The sequence below is a fragment of the Spathaspora passalidarum genome (assembly GCF_000223485.1).
Source record: "Spathaspora passalidarum NRRL Y-27907 unplaced genomic scaffold SPAPAscaffold_1, whole genome shotgun sequence".
Classification (NCBI taxonomy): domain Eukaryota; kingdom Fungi; phylum Ascomycota; class Pichiomycetes; order Serinales; family Debaryomycetaceae; genus Spathaspora; species Spathaspora passalidarum.
The window spans coordinates 1800515-1827276 of record NW_006767425.1 but is presented as its reverse complement, the minus strand read 5'-3'; the positions used below and the strand labels follow the sequence as shown (position 1 = coordinate 1827276).

General features: G+C 33.8%; 10 protein-coding genes across 10 annotated transcripts; 9 read left to right on the top strand and 1 right to left on the bottom strand. All coding sequences in view use genetic code 12, as the record gives it.

The window, feature by feature from the left end:
- Window positions 1–72: 72 nt before the first annotated feature.
- SPAPADRAFT_58703 (uncharacterized protein) lies at window positions 73–1528 on the top strand (the record flags this gene model as incomplete). Its single annotated transcript, XM_007372824.1, has 1 exon — window positions 73–1528. One exon carries the CDS (start codon window positions 97–99, stop codon window positions 1405–1407), a length of 1311 nt encoding a protein of 436 aa, XP_007372886.1.
- A 172-nt stretch (window positions 1529–1700) lies between these two features.
- SPAPADRAFT_58702 (hydroxyacyl-thioester dehydratase) lies at window positions 1701–2615 on the bottom strand (the record flags this gene model as incomplete). The annotated part of the gene is made up of 1 exon (XM_007372823.1): window positions 1701–2615. One exon carries the CDS (start codon window positions 2609–2611, stop codon window positions 1724–1726), a length of 888 nt encoding a protein of 295 aa, XP_007372885.1.
- Window positions 2616–2972: 357 nt separating this feature from the next.
- Window positions 2973–3869, top strand: RPF1 (rRNA-binding ribosome biosynthesis protein; the record flags this gene model as incomplete). Its single annotated transcript, XM_007372822.1, has 1 exon — window positions 2973–3869. The coding sequence occupies one exon, from the start codon at window positions 2973–2975 to the stop codon at window positions 3867–3869; it is 897 nt and encodes a 298-aa protein (XP_007372884.1).
- A 784-nt stretch (window positions 3870–4653) lies between these two features.
- Window positions 4654–8397, top strand: MSN5 (karyopherin; the record flags this gene model as incomplete). The annotated part of the gene is made up of 1 exon (XM_007372821.1): window positions 4654–8397. One exon carries the CDS (start codon window positions 4654–4656, stop codon window positions 8395–8397), a length of 3744 nt encoding a protein of 1247 aa, XP_007372883.1.
- Window positions 8398–11079: 2682 nt separating this feature from the next.
- On the top strand, window positions 11080–11961 carry SPAPADRAFT_48460 (uncharacterized protein; the record flags this gene model as incomplete). Its single annotated transcript, XM_007372820.1, has 1 exon — window positions 11080–11961. One exon carries the CDS (start codon window positions 11080–11082, stop codon window positions 11959–11961), a length of 882 nt encoding a protein of 293 aa, XP_007372882.1.
- Window positions 11962–13670: 1709 nt separating this feature from the next.
- Window positions 13671–14735, top strand: SPAPADRAFT_48459 (uncharacterized protein; the record flags this gene model as incomplete). The annotated part of the gene is made up of 1 exon (XM_007372819.1): window positions 13671–14735. The coding sequence occupies one exon, from the start codon at window positions 13671–13673 to the stop codon at window positions 14733–14735; it is 1065 nt and encodes a 354-aa protein (XP_007372881.1).
- A 75-nt stretch (window positions 14736–14810) lies between these two features.
- SPAPADRAFT_48458 (uncharacterized protein) lies at window positions 14811–16343 on the top strand (the record flags this gene model as incomplete). The annotated part of the gene is made up of 1 exon (XM_007372818.1): window positions 14811–16343. One exon carries the CDS (start codon window positions 14811–14813, stop codon window positions 16341–16343), a length of 1533 nt encoding a protein of 510 aa, XP_007372880.1.
- Window positions 16344–17177: 834 nt separating this feature from the next.
- On the top strand, window positions 17178–19337 carry SPAPADRAFT_146752 (ferric reductase; the record flags this gene model as incomplete). Its single annotated transcript, XM_007372817.1, has 1 exon — window positions 17178–19337. One exon carries the CDS (start codon window positions 17178–17180, stop codon window positions 19335–19337), a length of 2160 nt encoding a protein of 719 aa, XP_007372879.1.
- Window positions 19338–20881: 1544 nt separating this feature from the next.
- Window positions 20882–23107, top strand: SPAPADRAFT_64584 (uncharacterized protein; the record flags this gene model as incomplete). The annotated part of the gene is made up of 1 exon (XM_007372816.1): window positions 20882–23107. One exon carries the CDS (start codon window positions 20882–20884, stop codon window positions 23024–23026), a length of 2145 nt encoding a protein of 714 aa, XP_007372878.1.
- A 1181-nt stretch (window positions 23108–24288) lies between these two features.
- Window positions 24289–26247, top strand: SPAPADRAFT_48455 (uncharacterized protein; the record flags this gene model as incomplete). The annotated part of the gene is made up of 1 exon (XM_007372815.1): window positions 24289–26247. One exon carries the CDS (start codon window positions 24289–24291, stop codon window positions 26245–26247), a length of 1959 nt encoding a protein of 652 aa, XP_007372877.1.
- Window positions 26248–26762: the final 515 nt, after the last annotated feature.

Below are 26762 nucleotides of genomic sequence, written 5' to 3'. Positions count from 1 at the left end.
ACTGTTGTATAAATAGCAAAAAAAGAACGTGCGGAAAAACCATTGAAACTTTGTTTTTTTTTCTTAAGCCTCATCGTTATCCCCATACTTATAGCAATGACTGGCAAAGGTTTATACACTATGCTTACCAAAAACTACGAGACCCTCTCGCCAATTACTAAGTTAGCTCCAAGGATTAACAATCCAATGTCGTTCAGCACTAACATTCTTATTGTTGGTGGGGCTTATTCGGGATTAGCTGCTTTACGAGCATTGAAAACTCACCTTTCCACCAAATTGGGCACAGTTGACAACAAGAAGAAAATCTCAATTACATTGGTGGAACCAAGAAATGGGTTATTAAACATCTTGGGTATTCCCAAGGCAATTGTCAATTCTGACTTTGCCCAAACTCAATTCATTCCATTTAACGAGTTAAAAGATTGTAAATTTACTAGCGTATTTAGTAACAACCAAGACGAGTTCACTCAAGATTACTTTGTTGAAGACGATGACAACTTTCAGTTGAATTTTATTCATGGAGTGGTTACGTATTTGGACAGCGGTAAGGCTCAATATAAGCTAAACAACAATGACGAACTCGGAATAGTTGCATTTGATTACGTCATAATGGCATCAGGTAGAGACCGTAAATGGCCGACTACCCCCAAGGCTCAAACTAAAGACGAGTTCATTAATGAAATGATCAAGTCAAGAAAAGACATTGCTGCAAATCAAATAATTAGCGTTATTGGTGCTGGTGCTGTCGGTATTGAAATTGCTGGAGACATTAAACTGGAATTCCCCGATAAGACTGTAAATTTGATTCACCCTCATTCCGCATTCCCAGCTGAGCCATTAACTAAAGAATTTAAACAGATGATTCAAAATTCATTAGAAAGAGCTGGTGTTAATGTTTACTTAAACACCAGAATTGCTAAAGAAGACGAGTCTGGTAATTTAATAACCACTGATAATAAAACAATAACTTCAAATTTCAACTTTTGGTGTACCGCCAAGAGAAACAACACTGGCATATTATCCCAAGATTTAAAGACAAAGTTTGTGTCTGAGAACAACAACATTTTCATCAATGAATACCTTCAATTAGCCAACAGCAACAATGACAAAATTGACAATTTCTTTGTTCTTGGTGATTTAGTTGAATTGCCGATTATCAAATCCGCTGGTTGGGCAATGTACATGGGAAGACAAGTGGCTAACAACTTGTCCAGTTTAATCTTTGATGACAAATTAATTGAACCATTCATTGACTTATCAAAAATGGGGTATGGTATGGTGGTTATTGGTGGTAATGAAGAAATAGTCAGTGATTTACAAGGGATTGTCGAATTGAATAACAAGGATTACGTACAAGAGTATAAGGATTATTGTCTTGGCAAAGTTAGAGCAACTTTGGATTTGTAGGAATTTTTTTTTGCAACTTTACGCTATCAGCCACGAAAACGAAAACCACGCTCTTTTTCTAGACATACCTAATTCCAGGGGGCTCACTAGTTACTATATAGATAATAGAATTTATATCATGAAGAATATCCATGTAATTTCGGAATCATTAATATCAATTTATCAGGCGAAATTCTAGATTTGCACCCCAATGCTACCAAGTGCACAAAGGAACTTCCGGATTTGAATATAGCCGAGTCGGCAATAAATAGTGGAAAGACTAATCTGAGAGAAACATAAAAGTATGGTCTTTTCATGAGTTTAGATGTATTATTATCTATACCTTAGTTAGAAGAGTTCCGTCTATATAAACTTTGCTTGAATTCTTATCATATAAACTCAAGACAAAATGATCATCTGAATTTTTCACAATTTGTAAAGATATTTCGTCATTTACAAAACAAGGCTCATATGTTCTATACTTGAAATTGACAGGAGTTATACCTGGATGGTTCAAAGCAAACCAGTAAAGTAATAAGGTCACTTGGAAAGGCCCATGTACTATTGTAGTTGGTAAATCTTCAATTGAACGACAGTAGTTTGGATTTATGTGAATCTTATGGAGATTATACGTCAACATGCTATATTTGAGTAAATCAATTGGCGAAATTTGAATGTGCTTATCAGTCTCGTTAACTTGCAGTATAAGCTTTACAGGCTCTCCGGGTGTATATAGCTCATTAGTATAGGACAACGTACGATTTTCCGTCAATAATGAATTTAATTTGTTACCATCCTGAAATTCTCGCACGATAGTAACCAAAGTTGATTCTTCAATAATCCTTACTGACTTGATACTTTCCTTACATGTTATAGGTGTGTTTATCTTAGGATACTGGTTTGGAAACTGAATTTCTCCACGAGCCCATAATCGACGTAAATAAAGTTGTTCCCCCTTTTCATTAGTTGGTGCTTGATATGTATCATATCCATCAGAATCAAGTTTTAAATTCAATTGATTATTGAAAAGGAAGTGGAACCCTTGGTTAAAATATTTATAGGGAGCTAATACTGGTGTTGCCGGTGTGGGCTTGCCCAAAATACAGTTTAAAAGGTTGACTAAATGAGTAGTTGGGCCAATTGCAATTGTATCTTTTAGAATAGTAGGATTTGCCTTGACGAAGTTGGCCCACTTATATATGCATTCCTTGGTAATTAACGACATGTCTGGTGTTGTGATAACAGGTTGCTTAAAATAGGAAACTAAAATTGTTCTATTTGGCACAATTTGAAATTTGCACGACCAGAATGCATTTGGTAGCAGCGTGAAATTTCTATTCGTAAAACCTTTCTTTTAGATCTAAAATTCATAGAAGCTATATACTAGAGTGGTATATTGAGTTAGAAAGGTGTTTAAAATTGGAAACAAGAGCTGCTCAAAAGACTTGTGTTTGAAGGAATGCTTTACTTTCGCAGTAGAAAAATTCACCATGTTACAATACCGCAAAAAAACAAAAAAGAATTTTTTTTTTTTTGAGAGAAGCTCATCTTAAATCTAAACATTCAATATCAGATAAAGTGCCACGATGTCCACCAGCACAAGTGAAGCATTAAAGAACATCAAGAACAAGCAGAGAAGACAAAAAGTCTTTGGTGAAATAAAACATGAAAAGAACAAAGCTCGTCATAAATTACGTGCTGAACGTGCCAAAGAAGAACGAGCCAATCCTGCATTAAGAGAAGAAAGAATTGCCCAAAATATCCCAGATACTTTAGATAACAAGAGAGTATTCGATGAAACTATTGGTGTTGAAGTAGAAGGTGAGGACCAAGATGAATTCCAACAATATTTTACTAATTTAGGCCTGGAACCTAAAATCTTGTTGACTACCAGTGAAAATGCAAAGAAACCAGCATATGAATTTGCTGATATGTTGATGGATTTTTTGCCCAATACCACGTTTATCAAAAGGAAAAAGGAATATAGCATGAAAGAAATTGCTAAATTTGCCAGTAACAGAGAATACACCGATTTGCTAGTTATTAACGAAGATAAAAAGAAAGTCACTGGTATAACATTTATCCACTTACCTGAAGGCCCAACATTTTATTTTTCAATCACTTCCATCGTTGATGGAAAAAGAATTAAAGGACACGGTAGAGCCACTGATCATATTCCTGAATTAGTATTGAACAATTTCAATTCCAGATTAGGTAAGACTGTGGGTAGATTATTCCAATCCATTTTCCCCCATCAACCAGAAATTCAAGGTAGACAAGTAATAACATTGCACAACCAACGTGATTATATTTTTGTCAGAAGACATCGATATATTTTTAGAAACGAAGAAAAAGTTGGATTACAAGAATTAGGACCACAATTCACTTTGAAATTAAGAAGATTGCAAAAGGGTGTTAGAGGTGATGTTATTTGGGAACATAGACCTGATATGGAAAGAGATAAAAAGAAGTTCTATTTATAGTGCGTGTGTGTGTGTTGCTGTACAATCATTTTATAGAAAGATAGCTAATATAATCAATCCTGCATACAATATATTCATTGTAGGGTACCTTGTTTCGCTCGGTTACACCCCCTCAATGATTATGCCAGAGAACTAAAATATCGCAAATTTGGTAGCGAAAGACTAAGCCTGAGATGATATGAATGAATCGAAAACATTCTATATATTTATCCTAGTTGTAAATGTAGTCCATTATTGTCAACAAGTGAACTATAATTTTAGATTATTGTTTGGATAAGACAAGTATGTAGAATACATGCTTTTAAGGTAAGTACAGACGATACGAGATTCTCTAACCAAGGCGGACCAAAAAAAAAAAACAACAAAACGTTGGTGAACGTGTAATTCAGACATTAAGTACACATATAACCACAACGGTATAATTAGGTAATAAAAAAAAGTTAACGTTAGTAAATTAGCATCAGATAAGAGGCGTTGTACAAGCAATCAAGTTGTACGGCACTAATCTCAGCCCAGCACCTCGTGTGGGATCTTGGTAGCGGTGGTGGGATGAAAAACGCGGGACCAACCCCGAGATAAAAAATTACAGCCAAAACCAAACGTGACGAAAAAAAAAAAATCACGCAAATCTGGCTAACCATACTATAGGATTTTTTCCATCGATTGAAAATAAAACCCTCTTTTACAACCACAAATACTCTTTGTTGTTTGCCCCCTGAATTGCCCACGCCACTTCGTTTATAAGCCTCTAATATAGTCTACCCTACATCAATACATCCTCCATATGACAATGGATACCAGTGGAGTTCAACAAATTATATCAGCGTTAGGTGTGGTATATGATCCAAAATCAACAAACAGTCAACGACATGAAGCACAACAATTTTTAGAAACAATTAAAACCAACGAAGAATCTCCATTTTGGGGCTATCAACTATCATTACCAGCCAATAATGGCAAGAACTATATTGTAAGATATTTTGGACTTTCGTTATTACAAGGGTCAATCACATTGAACTATCACAAATTCGATTCTTTAAAATCACAAGCGATTAGAAATTGGATTATTGAATTAGCGTGGAAAATTGAACCCGATGACCCACATTATATTAAAGAAAAAGTAGCATTTCTTTGGGTTTCAATCGCCAAACGTGTTTGGGGAAACTACTTGATAAAAACATACAACAATAAAGAAAACCACATACCAGCAGAACCAACAGCAAACTCAACCAAATTAGACCAAGAATCTCCTGAAGTTAGTCCTGTTAGTCCTCAAGATGCCAATGACGGCTGGGTCTCAATGGACAGCGATTTGTGGAAATTATGGAATAATAATATAACATGTCGAGAATTGTCGTTGATAATTCTTCGAACTTTATTTGAAGATATATATTTGTTGGACGATCCAATTGCGTCTAAACGCAGTGTTATTTTAAACCAATTATCAATTTTCATAGTCACTCCTGACGATGTGTTAAATACCATATATGAATCTAATCCAAATGTGGCAATGTGCAAAACTATACCTAATGGATGGTTCAAGATTTGGTCACAATTCCTCATTGAAATCTTGTCAACAAACGACTTCAAATCACAGACTTGTCAAACTTTTGTTCCTAAAATTTTATCGACATTCAAGACTTGTTTACATTGGGTTCAGCCTTCAGTATTACGTGAAGAGAACATTATGCAAACATTGATTAATATTTTGACTGTCCCTGATGTTAAATGGAAAACTTTGGCCATTGATTGTTTACATATTTTATTCACTAGAAATTACAACGATAGTGAAGATTTTGATTTCTTTATTGGATCTATATTCTCAACTGAAGGTATAAATAAGTTACGACAATTCTACCAAAGTTTAACCTTGGATGCTGACGACGTTGACGAACAAGTGTATTCATTATTGAAGAAGACCGTAGAGATGATTGTATCATTAAGTGAATATCTTAATATAAGCTCCAAGAATAAAATCTCCTGGGAAGATTCAGATATTGATAACTATTTGCAGTTGGTCTTGTCAACTACTAGCCATCCAAGTTTAATAATCAGTGGGTTATCATTGCAAATGTGGGTCACCATATTAAGATTTGACGAATTAAGTTCTAAACAACCAATTATGAAATTGCTCCTTGATTTGTTGGAAATTGCTGCTGATAGAACTATAAGCTTCACTCTTGATGAAGAACACATTTCCAAGAAATTCTTGAATGCCGATTTTGATTCTACTCCAGATGCTAATTCGTTCTTACAAAATTACAGGAAATTTAATGAAGATATTGTAAGAATCACCGTGTGTAAAATCCCCGAAGATGGCTTAATGTGGTTGAATAATCGATTACAAACATTTTTCAATAGCGAATTAGGTGGAAAATGTATCAATGACTATAAATTAACTGAAAAATGCCAAGCATTCAACTATGGAACTTCTCAATTCAACATTATTGAAAATTGTATCCGAGGAATATCTCGTTGGAGAATTTGGTATAATGATGATGATTTTGAAGTTATCAATGATCGATTAAATAAATTGGTTGAAAGTTTAGGTGAACGATTATTAGCCATGAATTTAGCATCGCCATTGTTGATTAGAAAACAAGTTCAAACATTAGTACAATTTGCCCCATTATTGAAGGATGTTTCTCCATTAATGTTTCAAGTATTGGAAAAAATCTTGACCACAGCCACATTTGAATATCCGGAAGGTATCTCTGACGAAGAAAAAGAATTGATTCGTGATTTGAGAACAAGTTGTGGTACCGAATTAAATAGATTGGCTTATATCATGCCAGAATCATTAAAGAGAATATTCACAGATTTAGAAAACGTCATTGCTAATATCTTATCTTCCAAGAAAATTAGTGATCATGAAAATGTCGCCTTTAAATCCTTCTTATTAGTGATTGCCTCTAGATCTACCATCAATGATAAAGATGAGATTTTTGCCAAGATAGTTGATCCAGAATTAGCAGCATGGTCTGCACCAGAAACCGAAAAGGGGTTATTAGATTTGCATTGGTTTATGGAAAGAATTGGGATTGTGGAAATTGCATCATACTTTCAAAGCAGAGGCATAACACCAACAAGTGATTTACTTGAAGTTAAAATGGACAATGAGGGGAGATTACTTAAGAATAGATTAAAAGATCACTGGTCTTCCATATTCCCCATTAGAGCCACTAGAATTTTCATTCAATACAGTATTGAAAAGTTAAGCCACGATTCAAGTGAATATTTGAACTTGTTAAAATTATGGAAACCAAGAGTACAACCAATCATTCCACATATATTGCAATTGCTCACCCAAATCCAAGCATATCACAACCCCAAAAATTGGCAAGATTTACCTCAGGAAGTACAATCTTTTGTTAAGTATAGTTGTATGGAGAGATTCTGGCAACAGGGTGTTTCAATTCAAACTAAGGAAAACTTTATTGAAGAAAATGTCAAAGCCGCATTAACATTACGAGATTTTGCTGATTCGGTGGGTCATTTAATTAGATATACTAGAGAATATGCGTTTTTAACTATGGGATCTTTATCACAATTGGAAGATACACTTTATGAAATCCCTAATATTGCCATGATGATTTGGAAATCCGTTGCGGGTGATACTGCTGGGATTACATTACATAGTTGGAAACATATGATTAACAGTTGTTTGAGAATTGTGATCAAGAATTGTCCCATTAAATACATTGATGTATTTATGAGTGAATTGTTGCCTACTGCACTTAATGATTTGGATGATTTGATTGTCACCAAATGGAAAAAGATTTATAGTAATGGATTGCAATTACTTGAAGAAACTGATGAAACATTATCTGAAGAAATGATGGAAGAACATATGTTGCGTCAATTGACTGCTACCGTGGTAAGATTAATTATGGATATTGTGGGACAATACAATAGCAAAACATTAACTGATCAGCAATTTGCCTGTCGAAAATTGATTATTGAAAATCAACAAGTCTTAGCTCCTTTCTTAAAGATTTGTTGTCACATTATTCTGATCAAGGATACTAAATGTTCATTTAATACTATATTAGTGGTCAGAAATATTCTTCTGGATATATTATTGAAGAATGATGAGGTTGACAAATACTTGTGTGATTACTTAATGAAACTGTTGATACAAGTGCTCACTGATGATTACTTTGTGGAAACCCACAATGAAGCAGCCATTGCATTCACCACATTATATTGTGGATTAAGATCGAAGAACGATTATCCAGCAAGAGTATTAATTCAATTACTCCCCAATATTTCCACACAACATATAAGTAATTTCGAAACGTTATTAGTCAATTCAAAATCATTAAAACACCAAAGGCTGGCATTATTAGAATTGATAAAGTTGTCCAAGGAGCAAGGTAGTGGCCTTGGTAACATGTTTGATGAAATGAATAACCGTACCAAAGAGTTGGAAATTGCTTCTGCAAAGAAGAAGAAACTGGCTGGTGGTGATTTAATGAATGATCCATTTATTGAAAATGGTGCTCTTGGGAACCTATTTGGTGAATAATGACATCCATGCTTTTTAGTTCGTTATATATTGTAATTATAGCTATTTATAAATTAATCAAACTTACTTTGAAACTAGGACAAAGTAGAATTATACTACGATATGTGGCTTTTTTTTTTTAAAAAAAAATTCAATTGTAATAACTATTTATTCTATATTTAGGTTAGGACCATTAATCCTATCCTTATTTCTTCATTAAAGTAACTACAATATTTAGGCTAAACTCATACAAACCTCTTTAAGAATTCATCAGCCTCGATGATATCCTTATAGTAGTCATCATTAATTAAGCCCTTATCTAGTTCATTAACAACCTTAGCCAAGTCAACAAAATGATTCCAAAACTTAACACCGTTCTTAAAATCAGTCATTAATTGAGTTGAAGTAATTGAATTGACTCCATTTACATTTATATTAAATGACGGAGCATTTATCTGATACACATGATTGAACAAGTGGTTTTCGGAGTTTTCAATTATTTCTTTCTTGTCTTGAGTTCCTGATTTAGATTGTCTAAGGGAGTATTCAAAGTAGATTTCTGCCACTATTCCTAGCAATGTAGAACATAAGTTGTTATAAAATGGTAAATTGTTAATTAACTTGTACCAATCGTTCTTTATTCCATATGACAGTTTGATATTGTTTTGTTCTTGATGCACAATAAAGTCAACAAGCAAACATTGTATAGTTTGGTTCAATTGCTGACTTATATACTTGATGTGGGACTTAAAGTTGAGTAAGTTGCGTGAGATTGGACCTTGGTAATTTATTGGAGATATGTTGAATTTTTTCAAAGAGAATATTCTCGAAATGAGAGATATTTGGGTTTGCTCCTTTTCAGTCAATTCCGGACTTGGCACTGATGAATCTTGTTGACTGAAATCCTTGAATAATTTCGAAACATTGGAAAATTCTTTATTAAGTTCGGATAACTTGAGTGATTTCGATTGAATAAGCAAGAGTAATAAGATCAACTGCTCAAGCTCGTAATTTTCAATATCAGTATGAGTTTCCACGTACTTTTGCAAGATTTTCCCCAAGGATGAAGGTTGCTTCTTTTGATCAATTATATCAAACAAAAATAAGGTTCTCAACATAACCGTAGACACAATATCTTCATTTGTTTTGATTTCTTTAGTAGTGGTGTATTCTCCATTTAATTTACCAAAAAACTTAGCCAAGGAAAAGTGGTCAGTTGAATTATCATCTTGGATGAATAAATTATTAACTCTCTTGGACATCGGTGGATTTAATCTAGTATTCAAATCAAGTTCTTCATTCTTGTACCAAAACTTGAGATTTATCTTTTTCACTTGATAATATCTTGCTAACAATTGAGTTAACAAATTGAATTGGAAATTAAGTTTTTCTGTATAGAACTTTGAGTTTATTAACTTCTTGTAACTTTCACTCAATTTTATTTCTAAAGGTGGTCTAACATTGTATTCTCCTTTAACTATAGCTTGTAATAAGTTTATAGGTAATAAGCCAATAGAAAGGTAATAGTAGAATTCAGGTGGCAATCTTTGACTAACAATATCATGAATATCATTAGGAATCTTGACTACTGTTTCTTCATCATCCAAGTAGTCAATATTACCGTCTAATCCTAGTTTGTTCATTTCAACATTGTATAACTCAACATAACCTTGTTTATTCAATACTGGAATATACTTGATTGCTGAATGTCCTTTAAAGTAAAGCTGGGTTAGTCTTGGATCTTGAAGACTTACAACATATCCTAACAACCCATCTGGTGTACTGAATTGGTACACTATATCTAAAGCTAATTTGAATAGGTTAATCTGTGGGATTGTCTTGGGCAAGTTTGGTAAATTTGGGAAAGTGGTTGGTTGTAAATTGCAACCGACAATCAAACTTATGTCAATCAATTGTCTTTCATTAATACTCAACTCGTTTAACACTTTTTGCTTGTCAATAAATCTAAAATCTTTGGATTGGAACTCCATACCAAGAATAAACTTGTCAATTTTGGTTAATAACAAATCAGTTGATCCATAAATTGAATCAATTATTTGATTTTGATATAGGTAACTTAACTGGAAACTGGCATCATAGGGACATATCATATAATCAATATCTAATTCTATGAAATATTTGATTAAATCATTAACCATTGGTTTCAAAGGTAAAGGGTCTGTAAATAATCTAAAAGATTCGATGTTGTTAAAGCTATATGGCGACTTGTTGTCAATCTTATTCCAAGTTAATTCCATATGTTGCTCTTGGCTGGTTAATTCATTCGACTCCAACTGCTGTAATTGAATCGACAATCCCGAAATAACAAAGATGGGCTTAATATTAAACTCATTGAACACTTTTAAATCGGATAAGATATAATCTTTCAACGAACTTGGTATACCACCAATTCCTAACAAGAATTGTTCTTTCTTGTAGGTGTAGATTCTACTCAAATAATGTTCAACATCAATTCCAATGATGGAGTTCTTTAAAATTTCAATGGAGCTCGTTTGTGCTAGTTTACGTTCAAACAAGTATGATTCAAGTGTTTTAATTGGCATAGCTACTGGTTTGTTTGTTGTCAATGTGTTAATGTGGTTGCCGAATGTTTTTGTTTGGAGGAAAAAAAAAAATTCACGATTTTTATTCCCAACAACGGAAATAAAATTTACTGCCAACTGGGGGTAGCGACATATCACAATGAAATTGATTAAACAATTATTTAACAAGACCAAAGTTATACAGAAGCCATTGGTCACAGGGAACGGTCCCTTTATAGAATTACCAAAGTTCATTCCAATTGATGAACAATTATTAAATATTACTCTACCCAAACACTCCCTGTTAAACATAAGAAATGGATCACTATTGGCTATAAATGGAAATATAACCGACATACAATCTGTTCCTAGTAACTCATACCAGAAGTTGACTTCATCTGGGTTTAACTCGTTAGTTATTAATGGAAACTACTCGATTGTTGACACAAAAGACACATGGACTATATTGAATGAGCAAGACTTGATTGCATACACAGGGTATAACTTTGATGTTACCCCCACCTCAATATTGTCTAAGTTTAGAAGTATCCAAACCAAAGGCGATGGGACTATTGTGTTGAATGGTAATTTGTTTAATATTGAATTGGCAGCCAATGAAGAAATACTCGTGAATCCAAATGCATTAATAGCTACTACTTCAACAGTAAACTTTCAAGTTTTGAACAAGGCCAAATATAGTAAATTAGATTGGGCACTTCCTACGCAAAGCATATTTGGCTCGTTAACTTCCCCAATAACTTCATTGCTTGACAAGATTACTCAGTATAACAAAGACATAGTTAGCAAGATAACACAGAATAATTCTTATCGCAACCTTCTTGATTATACGGGGCCAGCCAAGACTAGGTTAAAGAATCTAGTTGATTGGATAGTCTTATATGCTACTACTATTTTCAAAAGAAAACCAATTTATATTAAAATCAAAGGTCCTACAAAATTGTTGATTAACAATGAAACCGTGGTATCAAATACAAAGGTATTCACCCGAAAAGAAATAAAGACTATTTACAGCAGACACTAAATATATACCTGTATATATTGTATGTAATCTTTTAGTTACCACTCAAACTCAAGTAAACTATTTACACTTTTGTTCCGTTGTTTGACTTTTTCTAACTTATTTTCTATTTCTTCATACAATGTTTCTTCAAGATAATTATGACTGAGATCCAAACTTTGTAATTGACTGCAATTAATGTCTTCAAATACAATTTCTTCTAACCCATTCTTTATCAAATCCAAATGGTACAACAGTTTAAAACAAGATGGAAATACAAACTTTATACATTACATTGATAACTAGATTGACAATTAGGGAAAATATTACGAGTTTCCAAGAACCAGAGACTAGAATTGGTAATGTAAAAATACTATTATTCTGCTTCTAGAATCTGTCGTTCTATATAATTCTTTGTTGTCGCAATAAATGTCAATAAAACATTGTTGTTTGTTGCTATAGTAAAAAATACTAATACAGACAACTAGACGATTGAGAAGCAGCGGTAAAAGACTATCGTGGTGTCCCAAATGAGTTTCGGACACAAATAAAAACTCTCACTAGGATAATCCGATTGATAATACTGGGATGCTTTGCAGAACTTAAGACATGCCTGCATTTCATATAAATCCCGTATCAGAAGTTGTAATAAACAGCCAGAGTAACAAAGACAGGTACATAGAAAGAAACCAAGGTTCAAGATTTAATTGCTTAAATTTTTTTTAGAATAGATCAAACGGCTATTGTTTTTACAACGATTAAACTATGGGGCAGCATGAATAGATAAAACTATTCAAACATGGGCCAAGCGTTTCTTGAATGGAGATACATCTGACTCTGATTTAACACAAAGATATATAATAATATATAGGACAATAAGAGAACCTTGGCAGTATCTCAAAGCCACAGTTTGTGGTAAGGCATCACTTCTAAGTACTACCCTGAGTTAATTATCTGCACGTTGATGCAAATATTCGTTGGCTTTGTTGATGGTATATTCAGCCAAGATTCATACATGTATCTATCAACAACAAATACCATCTTTTGTAACTGGCAATTCAAAAATATCCTCGGGTATTCATCGTATGATTACCATCTCTATTATCAATGAATATTATTTTACTACTTGTATTTTCATATGCCAAGAAAACCGAGAAATTTACTGAAATCATTTTACCTGACATTAACGGAATATTAATCCGAAATCAGGGTTCGAAGAAGCAAACCTAGTTCACATTTAACCTCTTTTATAATCGATACTGATCAGGAGACCTAATATGAGTTCAACTTCTAGAAAACAAGTTGAGAAATAGGGGTCAACGTCAAACTTTTTTCAACCGCATCTAGTAAAACTCTGGAGGCAGTACTTATAACGGCATAATCTATTTCCGCCTTTTTATTAAAATATTAATATAATACTTCCACTATTCAATCAAAAAATCCATGATTGGCTGAAACACCGTTACCGCATAAGTTTACAATTGATGAGAATGAAAATAGACACATTTAATTGGTACTAAGTAGGAGTACTGCCAAGGAAAGGCCCCAAATTCTTGCATGAGAGTTCAAATATTTTTTTAATTGATGGAAAAGATAAAATTTTCTTGGATCTGAATTAACCGGATATTAATAATTCCTCAGACCAGCGATTGCAAACAGTATAAATTGTTGCAAAAAAATTTCTAATTTTTTTTAATGTCAGATATTTTGAAATAAAATAAGTAACTACCAATATGAGAGCTCTCTACTCTTTATATTTATTGATTTTATTTGTCGCTGGTGTTCTGGCCAGAGGTGAGGAGTTTGAATGGTACGGCAAGTCATTAGCTGTTTATTCTTGTTTCTATGAAATCAACTATTCCAAAGGTTTCAAATTTTGTCAACCTGGAGATAGGACTTGTGCATGTACTAATGAAAATGCTATGGCATCGTTAGCTGGTTGTCTTACTTATAAGAATAGAAACACTACGGAAATGATTTATAATTTCGTTGGATTTTGTCAAAAGAATTTAAATATTACAGTTAGTCATGATTGGTTTGATAAAGCAATCACTCATTTCAACTTAAATGCCAAGAATGAAGATGCTGTTTTAAATGAAATTACTTCCTCGACTAGAGATGGTGATTCTACTTCAGAAGCAAGAGGTGGAAATGGTTTATTGGTGTCTGGAGGAGGAAATAATTCCACCGAATCAAGAGGAGGAAATGGCCCAAACGATTCCAGAGGTGGAAATGTTTCATCTGATACAAGAGGGGGCGATAATGCATCTGCTACAAGAGGTGGGAATTCTGCATCAGAAACTGAAGTAAGAGGTCAAGAAGGCTCATCAGAATCAAGAGGTAGTGGAAAGTCAGAAGGAAAAGATGGGAATAGCTCTTCAGAATCAGAAGGTGGTTATAGTTTGGAACCAAAGGACGGATCTAGAGAAGAAAGAGGAACATCTGATGGCAGAGATAAAAGCTCTGAATCAAAACGTGAAAATACTTCATCCGAATCAAGGGGTGGAAACTCCTCTGAAACAAAGGGTGGAAATAGTTCTGAATCAAAGGAAGAAAATAAGCCCTCCGATTCAAAAAATGAGGAATCACCTTCTGCATCAAAAGGAGGAAGAGGATCAGGAGAAAGACCCAGTGCTACAATTGTTAACTTTCCTGTGAGATTTCTGCCAAAGAATATGGATTACTTTGAAGATATCGCTAAAAGATTCTTATTGAATTTTGATAATTCCATTTGGTATGGTGTATCAACCTTTGGTTTCTGGTTAATTATCTTATTATTTAGTTCAATTAGTCATTAGACTAAGGTATTATTCCCAAGATCAACAAAGAAATTAATTGGTCCTGTTTCCAACTTTTACAGGAAATATATCTCAATGCCTGCTTTATTGGGCAAAACGAGAGCTCAAGCTATATCTGGTTTCAAAGTTTTTGATAGTTTAATCCCTACCAGATTTGAAATGATTGTTATTTCATTATTTTATATTTTTATTGTGATCATCCATGCAGTTCATTCCAAAGGGGTTGCAAATGACCCAATTTACGGATCCGCTTATATGGCTGAAATCAGATATTCAGCTGATAGAACTGGTATTGTTGCTACCTTTATGATGCCATTATTGTTCTTATTTGCTGGTCGTAACAATTTCTTGCAATGGGTTACCGGAATTAATTACCTGACTTTCCTTTGTTATCACCGTCACATTGCCAGAATCATGTTCATGTTGGTTGTTATTCATTCAGTCAACTATACTATTCTTCTAGTTCAGAAGCATGGTCTTGCTGTAAGAATGGCACAGCCCTGGCTTTATTGGGGTGTTCTTGCCACTGTTGCTGGTGGGATAATTTTAATCCAAAGTATTCTCTACCTCAGAAGAAACTGGTATGAATTGTTTGTCCTTGTCCACATAGTTATGGCTGTATTGTATGTTGTTGGAACTTGGATTCACATTGTTGAGTTTGGATATGGCACTTATCTTTATCCAACTATTGCTGTATGGAGTTTTGATAGACTTGTTAGAATTTGTAGATTATTGTACTTTGGATTCCCTGAAGTCAATGTCAAGTTGGTTGGTGATGAAACCATTAAGATGTGTATTCCTAAACCAAAGCACTGGAAAATCATTCCTGGTGGTCATGCTTTTGTTCATTTCATAAAACCAACCTACTTCTGGCAGTCACATCCATTCACCTTTACGAATTGTTCCGATCAAGGTGAAGACAAGATTGTGATGTACATGAAAGTTAAAGGTGGTGTTACGCACAGTTTATACAAATTGTTAAACAAATCGCCAGGAAAAATGACTACTATGAGAATTGGTATTGAAGGACCATATGGAGAATCAACCCCAGCCAAGTATTCAGACAAAGCAGTTTTCATTGCTGGTGGTAATGGTATTCCAGGAATTTACTCTGAAGTAGCCGACATTGCATTAAAATCGACTTCAGAAAGAAAGTCAGTGTTGAAATTAGTGTGGATCATTAGAGATTACAGCTCCTTATTTTGGTTCCACGACGAGCTTGTCAGATTGAAAAACACAAATATCGAAACAACCATCTATGTGACCAAGACAGATAAAAACTTTGATAATATGAATGAATTTATTCTGGAAAATTCAAAAGAAGGATCCGTCAAATCCAGTGAAGTGGAAAAATCCGAGTCATTACAAACTACAGATGCTGTTGAACAATTGAAAGAGGAATTATCTCATGTTTGTTTTGAAGAAGGGAGACCAAATATTGAACAAATTATTCAAGATGAAATCAAAGAGTCTCTGGGATCTATTTCATTTGTAGCTTGTGGCCATCCTGTCATGGTTGACGAAGTTCGTTATTACAGTTGTAAGAATATTGATAATGCTGAGAAGAAGAGAGTAGATTTTTACGAACAACTTCAAATATGGGCTTAAGAATAATAGCGAATATAATCTGGATACAATCCCTTTAGTTGAACCTCTATATCTAATAAAGTTATATTTCGAATATATACATTTAATATTTAATCTTAGCCAATCTGTAAATTACTACCATAAACCTAGAATCACATAAATCCGATTCTATAAGCGTAAACAACCATATAATGTAGAAAGACTAGTATCTACAGTTTAATTGTTCAATCATCTGCAAAGCCGAGTTAGGGGATTGTGCTGTTCAATTCACCCAATCCCAGTTCATCCAACTACAAAGCTGCACTTACTCTAAAATTTACCTTCCTTACTTAACAATTTTTTATTGGTTTGAAAGGGGCTATTATAATTATAACTCTGATTTCATGTGAATAATATTAGTCAATATTTACAATCAGCTAATAATTTAGTTAGTTCTATTGGCACGTTTGTTTGTTGCAAATACAGGTTAGAATAATCTACTCTCATTTCTAGCATATTTTCACAATCCAAATTGCAAAAAAAAAAAAATTTCCACAGATCTTCACTCTAAGCACAGAACATGTCATGAAATTGGTTTACTTACAAAGGTATCCAATATCCAGAAGAAATTTACCTGTGATTGGCTACAAGAATTGATCAGTCCTTAATTAGGAATCCTGTAATATCCTTCCAAGCGAAAGATCTACCCAATACAGAAATGTTATCGTCTATTGTTTACTGATCAAAAAGATAAAAAAAAACTATATCGGAAAAATCTCTTGGCAAGCAAAGTAATTGCAAATGGTATAAATTATTGCAAAATTTACATTATAAAATTTTACTTTTAAGTTAGGTCAATAGTTTACCACATCCAATATGAACATATTTTCTTTACTTTATTTTGGTTTTATCTTGTTAGCAGGTGTTCAGGCACATGGAAAAGAGCATTTCACATGGTACAAGAAATCCCTTGCTATCTATGCTTGTAACTATGAAATAAGTTATTTAAAAGGTATTAGTTTTTGCCCAGCAAAAGGAAATAAGAGAGAAAGAAAGAAATGCAGATGTGCAAATGAAAATTGGAGAGCTTCATTAGCAGGATGTTTAGCGTATAAGGAGAGAAATACCACTTCTACTATCGAGTTCTACAAAAGCTTTTGTCAAAATAATTATAATGTTGATTTGGATAAAGATTGGTTTGATAAGTCATACACCCATTTTCTCAATAATGCAAAGAACAAATATGAAATAAAACCAAGTAGAGAACCCGTTAATTTTCCAGTGAAATTCCTGCCAAAGGAAATGGATTTGTATGGTAAAGTGGCTATTAATTTCTTAGGAAACTATGATGATTCAATTTGGTATGGAATTTCTATGTTTGGATTTTGGTTCCTAGTTTTAACAATTGGAGCTATTAGCCATTGGACTAAAGTACTATTTCCAGAAACAACAAAGAAACTAGTAGGCTCTATTTCAAACTCGTACAGGAAATATATATCTATTCCAGCTTTGTATGGCAAAAGAAGAGCCCAAGAAATTCGCTGCTGGAAAGTTTTCGACAGTTTAATTCCAACTAGATTCGAATCAATAGTAATTGGATTATTTTATCTTTTCACTGTAATTATCCATGCTGTCAATTTGAAAGCGGTTGAAAATGATCCAATATTTGATACCAAGTACATGGCTGAGATTAGATATGTTGCTGACAGAACAGGTATTGTTGGGACTGCAATGACGCCATTAGTATTTTTATTTGCTGGGAGGAACAATTTCTTGCAATGGATTACTGGAATTAATTTCCTGACTTTCCTTTGCTATCACCGTCATATCGCAAGAGTGATGGTTATGTTGGTTGTTATTCATTCAGTCAACTATACTATTCTTCTAGTCTATCGTGAAACTTTTCCTTTCAAAGTTAAAAACCCATGGCTCTATTGGGGTATTCTTGCCACTGTTGCTGGGGGTCTAGCATTGTTTCAAAGTATTCTCTACCTTAGAAGATCCCATTACGAATTGTTCCTTTTCCTTCACTTGGCTTTGGCTGTTCTATTTGTTGCGGGAACTTGGATCCACATAGTTGATTTTGGATACTGTGTTCTTTTATACCCCTGTATCGCTGTTTGGTGCTTTGACAGGATCATTAGGTTGATTCGTTTGTTTTCGTTTGGATTTCCCCAGGCAAATGTGATGTTAGTTGGTGATGAAACTATCAAACTAGAAATCCCAAAGCCAAAATATTGGAAACCAGTGCCTGGTGGACATGTTTTTGTTCATTTTTTAAAACCAAGTTATTTCTGGCAATCTCACCCGTTCACATTTGTTAAATCCTCTGAAAAAGAAGGGATAATTGTTATTTATTTGAAACTCAAAGGTGGTATTACTCAGAATTTATATAAGCTATTGAAGAAATCACCTGGTAAAATGGCTACTATGAGGGTTGGAATTGAGGGTCCATATGGAGAGTCCACTCCTGCTAAATATTCGGACAAAGCAGTTTTTATTGCTGGTGGTAATGGTATTCCAGGTATTTATTCTGAAGTTGTTGATATTTCTTTGAGATCACCATCTGAAAGGAAATCTCAATTAAAGTTGATATGGGTAATTAGAGATTATAACTCTATAATTTGGTTTTATGATGAGCTTTTGTGGTTAAAGAATACTGACATTAAAACCACCCTTTTTGTGACTAGACCAAATAATAGAGTTACTAATTTTGGCCTGTTTAATAAATCTGAAAGTTCACAAGAAGGTTCAATTAAATCTGGCTATAATGAAATTAACCCTCAACCATACAAAGGACAAAACTATATTGAAGAGTTTAAAGCAGAATTATCTCATATTAATTTTGAAGAAAGGAGACCCAATTTTGAGCAATTGATTCATGATGAAATTGAAGAATCACCAGGATCAGTTGCATTCGTTGCTTGTGGTCATCCAGCCATGGTTGATGAAGTACGTTATCAAAGTTGCAGAAATATTGATAACCCCTATAATAAGAGGGTGGACTTTTATGAACAATTACAAGTTTGGGCCTAATGAATTTATTGCCACTATTATATCGTTTCCATTCTGACCCTGCCTCTGATTTCAATTTTATAATATAATATGTAGTTTTCTATGAGAATATGAATTTCTAGTACTCCTGTGAAAAAGCCTACGAATATATCCAAAATTGAAAAGGTTGGGGCTAAATAATTGAAATAGCTTAGCAGATCTTCAAGAAAAGACGCATTTACCTGGTTGTTCATGGTTGTGGGATTGAAATGAAATCATACTACCAGGTACTTAAATCAAAATGAAAAAAGTCCGGCTAGCTCCATAATTTTGCCTAAATAGTTTCATTTCTAATCTTGACGAGGGAATTCTTCACTAGATAGCCTGTATCAAAGATCACATAGTACGGGTTTTAGGGGGATTTTCGGACCAGATCATGCATTCATAATTAGTTCTGTGTTTCACGTATCTATATAAACTAAAACTTTTTGGACAAGCTGGCATATCTCGGTATAAATTTTATCTTACATCCGAAAAATATTTATGTGTATCAGAACAGAATTTTAATACATTATTAGCAATGAAACTCCCCTTCCTTGAACTGAAGATCACCATTCCACGGGTGTTGTTATAGTATATTGTTAAAAATAAAACAAAACAAAAATAAATAAATAAACAATTACTAAAATAGGAGGTTTAATAAGCGATTTGACGGAAGTGAATTACCCCATACCGCTCCAACGCGAACCTTCAACTTTCGCACCGTCAACCCTCCTTACGTAAGTGGGCTAATTTTAAAAATTTTCAGAATTCTTTTTCATATGGAAGGATGCTAAGTTTCTCAAAGGAATGCTGAATAATTTACATTTCTTCTCAGGGAGACAAGAGCAGTGATATGTTAACTTAGAATGACAACCAAGTTAGTGTATTTGAAGATGTCAATTTTGAAATTCATTTCATACTAAGGCGAATTCTTAAATAATACATCTCAATCTTACGATACGCATAAATTCCAAATTTTAACCCCCCTTGCATGATCAACCAATTCTTGTTTGTAGAATGTTCAGAAAAGGAAGTTGCCAAAATTGTGACACGCTTTGCAAAATTCTTTGTGACAATGTTGTAGAAGACATAAGTTCAAGCATAAAACCCTATCTACCAACTTTATCCGTTGTTTGGAGCATCAAATAGGCTGATCAGCTTAGATTGTTCTTTAAGATCGCTGCTAAAGCCTCTATGAACAAAGGGGGAATGTAAGGGGGGGCTCAAACAAAGTAATTCTTGGTATCCTTTTGACAACGGATTATGCACTGAAAGGAATGCCAAGAACCAAATTTCATTTTTCAATTAAGAAAACAATACGATTCCTGTTAATAAAAATAAAACAAAGAGTAAAACCGTGCAATTGTATTCTACATGCGAGTTTGCCAAGAAAATTCTAACCGAGTATCAAGAAGGCGCTTATTTTTAGAAATACGACACATGAGAAAATTCCAATTACAATGATTGCAAATACTATAAAGTGCTGCAAAAATAGCATTTTCAGAAATTTGGTTTAATAGTACAGATTAACTAACATAGTTAACATGAATTTAGGGTATTCATTATATTTGCTATTTATCTTAGTAGTAGGTGTTTTGGGTGAGAAACATGACTTTGAATGGTATAATAAGTCTATACCTTTCCATGCTTGTGCTTACGAGATAAAGAACGCAGAAAATTTCAAGTTCTGTCCAACCATGGATGGAGTCTGTATATGTTCGAATGAAAATGCCTTAGCCACATTAGCTGGTTGTTTAGCTTATAAGGATGAGAATACAACTTATTTTGCTCACTATGGTATAAGCTACTGTCATGTAAGATTTAAAATAAACTTGGAATCGGATTGGTTTGATACTGCTTTTAAACGCTTTACTAATAAAGCAGTGAACCAGTCAGAAATAGAATCCAGGTACAAGTTGATCCAAACACCAGTTATATTTCTGTCTAAAGATATGGACTTTTATGATGAGTCAGCAGCGGTTTTCTTTGACAATTATAATATCTCAACTTTCTTTGGTTTATCGGTATTTGGATTCTGGTTAGTGTTTTTATTAATTAATACGATTAGCTATTGGACTAAGGTATTATTCCCTCGAGCAACCAGGAGGTCGGTTGGACTTCTTGCTACTTTTTATAGGAAACATATATCGATGCCTGCTCTATACGGGAAAAGAAGAACCCAAGAAGTTTCGTGTTTTAAAGTCTTTGACAGTTTGGTTCCCAGCAGATTTGAAATGATGGTTATTTCTTTGTTTTATATTTTCATTTTAATTATCCACGCAGTCCGTGTACATGGACTTAAGGACGATCCTATATTTGGTTCTAAGTATATGGCCGAGTTGAGGTATGTTGGAGATAGAACTGGTATTGTTGCTACCTTTATGATGCCATTATTGTTCTTATTTGCTGGTCGTAACAATTTCTTGCAATGGGTTACCGGAATTAACTACCTGTCATTTTTATGCTATCACCGTCACATTGCCAGAATCATGTTCATGTTGGTTGTTATTCATTCAGTCAACTATACTATTCTTCTTGTTAGAACTGATCAATTTATAGTCACACTAAAAAAGCAATGTCTTCGTTGGGGGATTACTGCAACTATAGTTGGTGGTACATTAATAATTCAAAGTATCCTTTATCTTAGAAGAAATTGGTATGAATTATTTCTCCTTATCCATATTGTAATGGCAATATTTTATGTTGTGGGTACTTGGGTTCATCTCAATCAATTTGGTTATGAAATTTATTTATATTCAACTATTGGTGTTTGGGGCCTTGACAGAATCATTAGATTATTTCGTTTGCTTTCGTTTGGATTTCCAAAAGTAAATGTCATGCTCGTAGGAGATGACGTTATCAAATTGGAAATTCCCAAACCAAAAAATTGGAAACCAATTCCTGGTGGGCATGCTTTCGTTCATTTTTTGAAGCCAACCTATTTCTGGCAATCTCATCCATTTACGTTCACTAATTCCACCAAAGATAACAAGGACAGGGTCACTATGTACCTAAGAGTCAAAGGTGGAGTTACCCACAGTTTGTATCAGTTACTAAATACAACCCCTGGTAAAATGGTTAAAATGAGAGTTGGTATTGAGGGGCCATACGGAGAATCAACACCTGCCAAATATGCAGACAAAGCAATATTTTTTGCTGGAGGAAATGGTATCCCGGGTATTTATTCTGAAGTTCTGGATATTGCTTTAAGATCTTCCCCTCAAAGGAAATCTATTTTGAAGTTATATTGGATTATAAGAGATTATGATTCCATATTATGGTTTTTTGATGAACTTCTAAAGTTGAAAGATATGAATATTGAAACTACAATTTATGTCACTCGTCCAAATATTAAATCTTTCAGGGTAGACTTGTTTAATCAATCTCAATCCTCCCAATGTAGTTCAATAAAATCTGGGTATGAGGAAACAAAATCAAACACCGGTGATATTGAGCTTGCTATTGCAGAATTGAAATTAAAATTACTACACATTAAATTTGAAGAAGGAAGGCCAAATGTCGAGCAACTAATTGAAAATGAAATTAAACAATCTCCAGGTTCCACTGCGTTTGTTGCATGTGGTCACCCAATTATGGTAGACGAAGTTCGCTATTACAGCTGCAAGAATATTGACAATTCCTACAATAAAAGAGTGGACTATTATGACCAACTACAAATCTGGGCTTAAATTATGCCATACCCTAAATAGTATAAATCAAATTCGCATATATATATATATTATATTAACTTTGACTCAATGGTTTTCCTTTGAAACGTTAAATAGTTTGTAGGATAAACTTAGCCATTGATTTTAATGGTAATGTCTATTAGTCAGCAGACTGCATAGCACAAAGTAACCAAGTTGGCACAGTTCTCCTTCTTTGAACCATCGGTAACAATTTCTATTTTAGGTTTGATAATTGCTCAGTAGCATGCTATCAATCACAAAACAAATTAAGGTTTAAACGGATCACAAGATCAGCTGAAAAGATAGTGATTGCAAATTTACAACCATTTCGCACTTAGTATCAGTACAGAATTTAATGTTCTTACCTTTATAGGCTATTGAATTGCTCGCAAATTTTTCTGTTGGAATAAGTATAATTCGGAAACTCTACTGTATTGACAACAATAGTTCTGCTAGAGTAATGGTAAATAGCAACCCGGCATTGAAAGCTGAAGATTCAATTTTGCAACAAATTGAATATACCATAGAGGTAAATTTTTTTTGTCGAATTATTGTTGCTCCCAACAAAAGTTCTGCAAGTTGAGGATTGTATTAACACTAAATTTTGCCCTCCATACATAGAAATTAATAAATGCTCAGATTAGGTATTAAAGGGGGTTCTCACCAAGTAGTTCAATAGTGTTTAAGGAAGTGAAATTGGAGCATTTATCTTCTTGATGATGAGCTTACGGTTGATAGCGTCATTCTTATTAAACAATTATGTTGTTAGATTTGGATAAATTATCCAACCAGAATGGGGAAATGATTATTAACTTCTAGGATAAACTCCTGCAAAAATATAAACAATTTAACATTCTCTAATATTCATATGGAATCTAGACCATTCAAGTATGAAAAGTTAATTCCGAGCAACTTTCATTGACGGGTTATCCAAGTTTAAGGAATGCCTATGACTTAAACGTTTCTCCTTCACAACCGTCGTTCCAAACACTATAAATGATTGCAAAATCTTCGGTATTTTTTTTGGGGTTTTTTTTTTTTTAATTTTAGATTACTAGCTATCGTGTTTTGTCATGAAGTTTATTTACACATTTTATTTGCTATTTTTCTTGGTAACAAAAGGGCACTGTATTGCATGGTTTGGGAAAAACATACCTTTCCTTGCTTGCGTATACCAGACAAAGGCTTTACTGTTTTGTCCATATGAAGACAAAAATTGCTTATGTTCAAATAAAAACTCATTAGCAACGTTAGCTGGATGTATGGCTTACAAAAATAGAGATACCCCTTATTTCAGAAGATATGCTGCAGAGTACTGCCATGATAGATATGATACCCATATAGAATTAGACTGGTATTATGATGCATTTCAATATTTCATCAGGAATGCAACTGGCCAGTCTGAAATAACATCAAGTTTTGGATCTATTAAAGTTCCAGTGAGATTTCTGCCTCATTCCATGGATCTTTTTCTCGAATCTACAGCCAACTACTTGGGAAATTATGATAATTCTATTTGGTATGGTATATCTGTGGTTGGGTTCTGGGTAATAGTCTTATTAGTTGCATTCGCTAGTAATTGGATCAAAGTGTTATTCCCAGGTGAAACCAAGGAATTGGTTGGACCAATTGCCAACACTTATCGGAAATATATTGCAATGCCCGCTTTATATGGCAAAAAAAGAAACCAAGAGATAGGTTGGAAGATCTTTGGTTCATTGGTTCCAACTCGCTTTGAGTTTATAACAATCTCATTATTTTACATCTTGATTATTATTATCCATGCAATAAACATGGAAGCACTTGAAAATGATCCTATGTTTGATTCTTACTATAGAGCACAGATTAGATACGTTGCGGATAGAGCTGGAATTATTTCTTTATTCATGTTGCCATTAATATTGTTGTTTTCTGGTCGTAACAATCTTTTGCAGTGGATTTGTGGGATTAATTACTCTACTTTCCTTTGCTATCACCGTCATATTGCTAGAGTGATGGTAATGTTAGTTGTGATTCATTCAGTCAACTTTACTATTTACCTTAATGATTATGATGAATTATTAGAGGAATCTTGGTTCTACTGGGGTATTGTTGCAACTACTATTGGAGGATCAATGTTATGGCAAAGTATTCTTTATATTAGAAGAAATTGGTACGAATTATTTGTTCTCGTTCATTTATTGATGGCAGTGTTTTATTTGGTAGGGGCTTGGATGCATGTTTATGAGTTTGGGTATCAAATTCTTCTCTATCCATCTTTTGCAGTTTGGGGATTTGAAAGATTGGTTAGAGTGTGTCGCTTGTTTTATTTTGGATTCCCTAAAGTAGATGTCAAGTTAGTAGGCGATGAGACAATTAAATTAATAATCCCAAGACCAAAAACTTGGAAACCAACTCCCGGTGGACATGCTTTTATCCATTTCTTGCAACCAACTTATTTCTGGCAATCACACCCATTTACTTTTACAAACTCCTTCAAAGATGATGATGGAAAGCTTGTAATTTATGTGAAAGTTAAAGGTGGTGCTACTCATAGCCTATATCAAATGTTGAACAAATCACCAGGAAAAATGGTTACAATGCGAGTAGGCGTTGATGGTCCCTATGGAGAATCAACCCCAGCCAAGTATTCAGATAAGGCAGTTTTCATTGCTGGTGGTAATGGTATTCCAGGCATTTACTCCGAAGTTGTTCACATTTCTAACAGATTCTCTCGTGAAAGCAAGTCAATCTTGAAGTTAATTTGGGTAATCAGAGATTATGGCTCTATATTTTGGTTCTATGATGAACTTGTGAAGTTGAAAAACGTTAATATTGAAACTACTATTTATGTCACTCGTCCAGACAACAAATTTTCCACGGTTAATGCCTTTAATAAAACCGAAAGTTCACAAGAAGGCTCTATCAAGTCTGAATATGAAGAAACCAAATCTCAAACATCTGATGGCGAAGAAAACAAGTCTCAAACATATAATAGTGAAGTTGCTGTTAATAAATTGAAATCAAAAGGAGAATTGGCGCATATACACTTTGAAGAGGGGAGACCAAACATTGAAGAGATAATTAGACAAGAAATTAAAGAATCACCAGGATCTGTTTCATTTGTTGCTTGTGGACATCCGATTATGGTTGACGAAGTTCGTTATCAAACTTGTAAGAATATAGATAATCGCGAGAAGAAGAGAGTTGACTTTTACGAACAACTTCAAGTGTGGGCTTAGCGAGTTGGTATGTTTCGTATTTAAAACAAAGTAGTTGTGTATTTTGTAAATGTTTTCAAATATTTTCTAGTCTTATATTGTTGAATCAGAATACACAACCAATTATTCAAGAAGCATTAACTTGGATACTCAATATAATATAAGTAGTAATATTATGTTGTTTTTTTGTATAAAATAATCATTTGTTGGATCTTCTATTCTATGAGTAATTTTGATGTCCCGCCTTCGACCAGACTTCTGTAAAATTAGCAATGGCCTTTAAAAAAATCCCTTTCCTGATTTGTCAAACAAGAACACATTGAATAAACACCAAATAAACAACAGCCATTGTCTTATTATTCCTGTTTCGTACTCTATTTTGTGTATTTGGGGGGACCAAATTTCGCTCCCGACTCATCTTATGGTCTAAACAATGAAACTTTGTCTTACTGCAAAATGTGCCCAATGAATGGCTGCGCAATCAGAGAAGGAACCTTATAAAAAATTTGCCCTTTATGCGTTATAATTGCATTGTC